The 7,491-nt window shown below is 37.4% G+C and overlaps 1 protein-coding gene across 1 annotated transcript; it reads right to left on the bottom strand.

Annotated features, from left to right (window-relative positions):
* Positions 1-1,097: 1,097 nt before the first annotated feature.
* On the bottom strand, positions 1,098-5,641 carry LOC110870302 (glutamic acid-rich protein-like). Its single transcript, XM_022119489.1, has 2 exons — positions 5,037-5,641; positions 1,098-1,950 (listed from the first exon to the last, which is right to left on the bottom strand). Exons 1-2 carry the CDS (start codon positions 5,639-5,641, stop codon positions 1,098-1,100), a joined length of 1,458 nt encoding a protein of 485 aa, XP_021975181.1.
* Positions 5,642-7,491: the final 1,850 nt, after the last annotated feature.

Below are 7,491 nucleotides of genomic sequence, written 5' to 3'. Positions count from 1 at the left end.
GTACTTTTCTTTTCTTCAAGCTTTTGACGTTCATGATTGGCTTTCCTTTTCACCTTCTCATCAAGCGACCACCAAGATGATTTCCATTTACTTTCAGAATTAATACCTTTCTGAAAGCAAAGGGCAACAACACGTTGAAACTGCTGCACTTGTTCTCTATCTTCTGCTTGATAATGAATCTTGTTGATGAAAAGACATTCGATATCCTTCGCAGAGCAATTTTCAAGCCACATAGGATCATAAACATGTATTTCTCGAATCTCCCCTCCTGCTCTGTAAGTAATTATGGCTTTAGTTGAAATACAACTATTCACCCAACCAATGAAGCCTTTATAAAAGTCTTGTTCCATCTGAGGCATTGGTATTGTTTTCATCGTCTTTGGTGGTTTGACATTCAAAATAGTCTCTTCGACTCCCGTTTCAGGATCAACCCTCTGTACTCTCTTAGGATGATGTGGCTTCCATTTACGAAACTCTTTTAACGATTCATATTTAATGTAACCCCACATAGCAACATCATTCTTTCGAACAGGATAATCCAAACATCTCACCTTCTGTAGTTCATCTACATCCCACCGTGGTAATGACATAATGTCATATAAACGTTCAAAGTACTGAACTCCGCACTCTCTTCTAATTGCATAAACATTAACTTGGGGTAAGAAACCCCAACTGATGATGTCACCAAGAGATACACTTCGATCACGCTGATAATACTTCAAAGGTCTCTTGAACTTTCTCTCGTGACTTTTTCTGAACCATTTCGTCCTATCTTCCTTTTCCATATCCTTTTGAGTGCTTTCAAAGTTGTTATCTTTCACCGCCTCAGTTACTTTTTGCCTCAATTCTTCTCTATTCTCCTCAGCAAAGAATTCCATAAGCGTAGGATACTTAGAAGTATCTTCAACCACTTCCTCATCATCCGTCCAGTCTTCTACTTCAACTCTGTCATACTTATCAGCCTCTTCAACATACTTATACGTGTATTCAGGCTGTTGATTAATGTCAAAAGTATTCAACTCTTCTTCAAAATCGAACTTGAACTCAGGATCCACAGTATGCATCATTTCTCTGTAAGCATCCAATCCCAAAATTAACTACTCAGTATGTTCAACAATCTGAGTTTTACTAGACTCACCCTTTCCACTTGCTTCCCCTGATTCTTCATTTACCGAATCATTCATCAGATCATCAACTGTTTTCTCAGTGGAAGCTTCTGTAACTTTCAAACTTGTACCACCTGCAGCGTCGTCATCATCATCATCAGAACCATGACAGCTAGCAGAAAACACTTTCTCATCTTTTTCATCTTCCTCTTCATCCTCCTCTTCATCATCTTCATCACTATCTCCAATCAACTCATTCATAGGAGTATCATCTTCAAATAGACCAGAAATAGCAGAAATAGGCTCGGGATTATCAACCACCATAGAAGGTACTATTGATCTCTCTAACACTACAGAACTTCCTTTAACACCCTTACCTTTATCTTGCATTTGTTTATCCATTTCTGCTTGGCGTTGTGCCCTGATCTCCTCAACTTGCAGTTCTTCAAATTTTTGTTCTACTGATGTTCCAAGCATTCTTTCAACGACTTTGCTCAACATATAGAACTCATGATCTGTTGATTTTTTAGCCGCCTCAAGTTCTTTGTTCTTCAACTTGAAGTATTCATTCTGTTCATCACGTCTTGTCTTCTCTTCTTCAAGTTCAGCAACTCTAACCTTCAAGATATCAATTTCTGATTGATCAGAGTCAATCTTTTTCACCAACTCTTTGTTATCACTCTCCAGCTTCTTCACACGCATTTCTAAAATTTTCTCTCTATCAGACACTTTCTTGTTTTCAGCTGCAAGCTTCTTGTTCTCAGCAACAACTTCATCAACTTTCTTTTCAGCATTCCTTAATTGTGAAGTGTTGGCAAAATCAAAATCTCCAACGTCATCCAGACTCACATTCAAATTAGAAGGCACATTAGGAAAGTTTTGGAATCCCGCAGAACCCAGTGTAAGTTGACTTTGAGTGGGTGGAGGTGTTTGAAATATTTCTTGTGAGGTGAGAAAGGGTTGTTGTGGTGGTGGTGAATGATGTAGTGGTGATGGTTGTCTTGGAGGTGTTGGTTGTTTAGGTGGTGAGGATTGTTGTGGTGGAGTAGGTTGTCTGGGTGGTGATTGGATAGGTGATTGTGGTGGTATAGGTTCATGTGGTGGTGTAGGTGGTTTCTTGGTTTGTTTCTTCTTGAGCACAATCTTTGGCACTTATATCTTTGGAGTAACTTTGTGAGTCTTCGGAGATACCATTTTCTTTCTAGCTCTACCTTTCTTTTTACCACCTGAAGGAGATAGAGATTCGGAGATATGTTCTGGAGAAGGCACATAAACATTGTAGGATCGTGTTCTCGACCTAATGAGTCATTCAGAGGCGTTCTCCTATGTTTCAGATGCGGAATAACAAGAAACTTAGGTAGAAATAGCTTGTACTTCACTTTAATCCACTGTTTTATTGATTTAACAACGATTACAGCTCAAACGTCACACCGGCAGCACCTCGGTATTGAATTTGTCAAAGTTACAAATGAGTTCGCTTCAAGGGTATATATAGTCTTCAGGTTTCGCTTCAAGTGACATGTTCACTGAAGCGGAACCTCATGCGAACACATAAGCGGAATCTCATGTTCAACCAAGCGAAACCTATCTCTAAAGACCCTATAAGCGAAACCTCTTCCTAAAACACATACATTCTCCTGTTTTCTCGTAAAACACGCCCTAATATATACAATGTAATGTTTAACTTGATCCAAGACGAAATCAATAGATGTAGTGCACCAACAGACTCCCCCTCAGATGTTGATGGAGTCGTTCATCAATACACACCATGCTGTGTCTTCACATCTTTAGTCTTGATCAGTCTCTGGGCTTTTCTCTCTCTCTATCTTCACCAACAGACTTCCCTTCTCGATTTGCTGGCATTCCTTTGTTCTTCAGCAACATATTCAGGATCGTTGTCTGATCTACACAGGTTCTCAGAATCAATCAGTCTGACTCAAACAGAGGTCTTCAGGAATTGAAACCTGGCACTCTATCTTCTGATCCAAGATCAAATCTGACTATACCTGCACATATTCTTAACCTAGCAATAAGATTTCTAAATTTAACAACTTGAGTGCACCAACTACAACTCTCCCTCAAATATGCATCCACAATCACTCTCTCTCAGATCATTCACTTATGATGAACCACTTGATAACTTGATAATTTGAAAAACATATTTTGACAACTAGACACTCTCCCCCTCACAACAATTATCATCATGTCTAGCACTCAGAATTTTGAAAATCAGCTTTCTAATATCAGTTGTCGAAAATCTTTTTGAATTTTCTGAAACTTTATGCTAAAACACACTGAAAATCTTTTTGGATTTTGTAATAACGAAACATGTAATGCAGTAAAGAAATATTTACAGACAATATTTTTGTGAGTTCGTGTAAGAGGATCATATCAGTTTATGAGATCTGTCACTAACACCGTTAAGCTTCATTTCATTTTAAATTCTAAACAATTCACCTAGATTGTTAGTATATTGGTCCACTGAAATTTTCACACAAAGTTCAATTGATCTGAGATACGATATTAATGTCTTAGATACTGACTTATTCTTGTGTCTCACTACTTGAATATACTCCCGTTCCAGATCCCAATATTCAGTCTTACAGGTGAGTATACCACAGATGATATCTGTTCAGGGGTTAAATGTGAGGCCGTGAGAGCTCAAGTCGATACTTCCGTATACGCAGAGAGATGACGGCTTCGACTTTTCGGTGTGTCCCCTTTAGAGGATCTTTTGATTTCAACAGCAGCGACTATCAATTTTATTGTTTCATCAGCTTGCTGAGGGCGATGCTATGTTTTAAGCATTTGCGGAAAGCATTATCCGGGGACTAGGTCAGTACTTCCATACAGCAGAAGTCCCGGGATAATACCCCAGATATCACTGAGCATAAAGACCTAGTATCTCAGAATAAGGGACCTTTCAAACAAGATTTCAGGGGTTACCTATATATCCAAGCAGTTTTGTTAACCCACAGAATAAGCAAGTTTGAATTTTTAGGTTTATATCTCGTCACAATCTACTAAATGTGCAAAAACCAACTGGCATATCCGCAATGAGATTGTTTATCACATTTTTAACTTTACATTTCTTTAGCATGTTGTGACAGCCTACTGATGTACTATCATTTCCTCTTTTCACAACAAAACTCATTTTTGAAATTTATCATGTTTTTGTCTTTTTCAAATTTTCAAATGTTTTTAGATTTTCTGAAATATTCTACTCCCCCTAAAATGCAAACACATTAAAGAAATTTGAAAACTACTAGACTCTTGTCCTACTAGAAACATGAAAAGTAAAAAACAACACAAACTATACAGAAACTTGTCAACTGACATCGAATCACATCAAATCGCCACTCGACATAAACAATCTGAACTCCCCCTATCACAAACCATTTTCTCATTTAGATCTCAAAACACTTAAGTTTGTTTTAATCGAAATGATTTTTCCGGAAAATGAGTTTGTTTGTTTTTTTTATCACTTGTAAGTTAGCATCCTATTCGGTGATGTGGTTCAGCATCTTGTCTATTTTAACCATATTTAGTAAATCAAGTACAACTTAATGTCCCTGATTTACCATTCACAGTTCACAAACCTCTGTACCACTTGTAACAAATAACCACTTGTAGGAATATTACGTCTACATTTTACCCATCAAAGTGCCAATTCCTGCTTCGCACTTACCAACCTGGAAGCTCCGGCGTAGTCCTTTTACCTGTAAAATTCATACACTATTCAAAATCTTTCAAACAAACTTTTCAAACACTAGAATGATGCCGATTCCTGATCCACGATATAAACTTGGGATCTCCGGCGTAGTCCTTAGACCTGTAGGATTGTGTTCTCGAACTAATGAGTCGTTCAGAGGCGTTCTCCTGTGTTTCAGGTGCGGAATAACAAGAAACTTAGGTAGAAATAGCTTGTACTTCACTTTAATCCACTGTTTTATTGATTTAACAACGATTACATCATCGTCCTTTTCCTGTCTCTTTCTCTTTCTTAACAACTTTTCTTTTTCTATCTCCTCTTGAATTCTTTTTCGACGTTCAGTTTCATCTACAACCTTTTCATCTGAAGAACTTGAGGAACTTGTTGTATCTTTATCCACATCGTCACCCTCAATATCATCAATTACTTTTCCTTTGCCTTTCTGAGCTTCAACATTTGCTACCTGCTCAGCTTCCACCTCAACAGAAGGTCCTGTTTCTAAGACATCTGTATCAAACAACATATCAACATTAAACGGATCATCTTCACCAGTTACAACTTGTTCTTTTTCCACAGCGACCACAGGATTATCTTCTTCAGGTTCATCTATTACCAATGTTTGAGCAGCTTTCTTTTGTTTCTTCTTTGGCTGCAAAGAAGATCCTTCACCTTCTCGAACAATAGGAGTTGCCTTTCTACGTCTTCTTCCAGTTTCTTTCACATACCACTCATTCTTAGTAGTTTTGAAATCTTGCTTCTTTGATTTCAGCTTCATTTCTCCAGTTCTGATGATTAACTGGATCTGTATCAACATATCTAACATCTTTAATAAAACCGAAAGGCTCTGCAACAAGTGTTGGCTCTGGGTGATTCGGATGATATTTTACAAGCTACTTCAGTGTATTATTGGTCATGTGAGATTGCACCAACAAATCATCTTTAATATCTCGATCAATCTCTGGATACGCATGGTCAATCAAAATCTGCACAAACCTCGAATACATCCAGGTCTTGATATCTGCCTTGCTATTCTCAGCCATATAGTGGAATACTATATGTGAGAAATTATACTTTTTGTTCAACACCAATGCTGTAATCATATTCATTTGGTAATCGCGCATTGCATCAAATCCTCCTTTAGCATGACTTAATGAAATCAGTACACGGTGAATCAAAAACTTGTAAGGTTTCTGAAACTTTGACTTTAAATAGTTTTCGGTATTTAAAGCTCCAGTATATCCCATTCTCAACATACACCCTTTCACCATTCTTTCTGGAAATCTCATTGGATAATCTAGCTCGTCAGGAAAGTTAATAACTTCACGAATCAATGCTTCAGTGACTAAAATCTTTTCTAACTTGCCATGAACTTCAATGACTGATGAATTCACTTCGCTTTGATCGTCATAACTTGCATTTTTCCAGAAATGCTCGATGTGAGATTTGTATAAAGGCCTTTGGTCAGTCAATGCCTTCTGGATGGGAATACGACCCATAAACTCCAAAATGCTCCTGAAATTCTCCAGTTCTGGGTTTTTCTCAATATCCAAATCACAACAGCTGTTGTGAAGAGGATCAAATACAACATTAGAAGCCTGCAATTCAACAATACATTCACTGAATCAGATACTTAGAAAAATTTTCAAACAATTTCACATGAACACAAAAGCGGAACTACACATGTACTAATGAGCGAACCAGAATACGTACAAATAAGCGGACACACTAATTGTTCACAAAAACGGACCTATACATGTTCACAAAAGCGGACCTACACATGTTCACAAAAGCAGAAACACATGTTGTGATTATGAGCGGATCAACATGATGAACTTATAAGCGAAACATGTAATGACCATACAAGCAGAACAACATGATGAACATTCAAGCGGAACATGTGTTAACCATACAAGCGGAACAACATGATGAACATTCAAGCGGAACATGTGTTGTACAAATAAGCGGAACAAGTAAAGTGAATGTTTAAGCGGAACTACCAACAAACCATTCAAAACTGATCAAATCTTAAAATTGAAACCCTTAATCTATCAACATGACAAAAACCGACACTAGGGGTTTGTTTTAATTTCAATTTTGACATCTCTAAAACCCTAGATCTGAGACTGAAACCTCTGTGACTCGACAAACACTATCAATCATCAAATTTGAAACAATCAGAGCATAACATCATAATCTACACATCAAAACGATTGGACAAGTTTGTTTTCAAGCTTCAATTTCACATATAACATTCTAAATCTATATTCATTTCTACAAACATGACCGACAGTTCAAAACAAGCATGAAAACGACCAAATTAAATGAAAACATACCTTGCCCATGATTGATCTACTAATAAAGTAACAAAAACTGGTGAAAATCGGGCAGCACAACGCCTGAAATTGGTCGTTCTATGGTTCCGCTTCAAATCGCCGGTGAGAGAGTGACAAATGAGCGAAAGGGGTAAAGTGACATTAAAAGCGGAACCCCGGCTTATATATGTGGAGTAGATCCGCTTTTATGACAAATGTCATATAAGCGGACCCTTATGATCAAATAAGCGAACCACTATGTTAACTGACATATAAGCGAACCTTTATGAAATGTTGACAAATAAGCGAACCTGTGATGATTTTTTCCAAAAATTTCATTTTTTGCAGTTTTCTGATTAAA

The sequence above is a fragment of the Helianthus annuus genome, chromosome 6 (assembly GCF_002127325.2).
Source record: "Helianthus annuus cultivar XRQ/B chromosome 6, HanXRQr2.0-SUNRISE, whole genome shotgun sequence".
Classification (NCBI taxonomy): domain Eukaryota; kingdom Viridiplantae; phylum Streptophyta; class Magnoliopsida; order Asterales; family Asteraceae; genus Helianthus; species Helianthus annuus.
The sequence above is the reverse complement of the archived record's forward strand: the minus strand, read 5'-3'. Positions and strand labels throughout refer to the sequence as shown.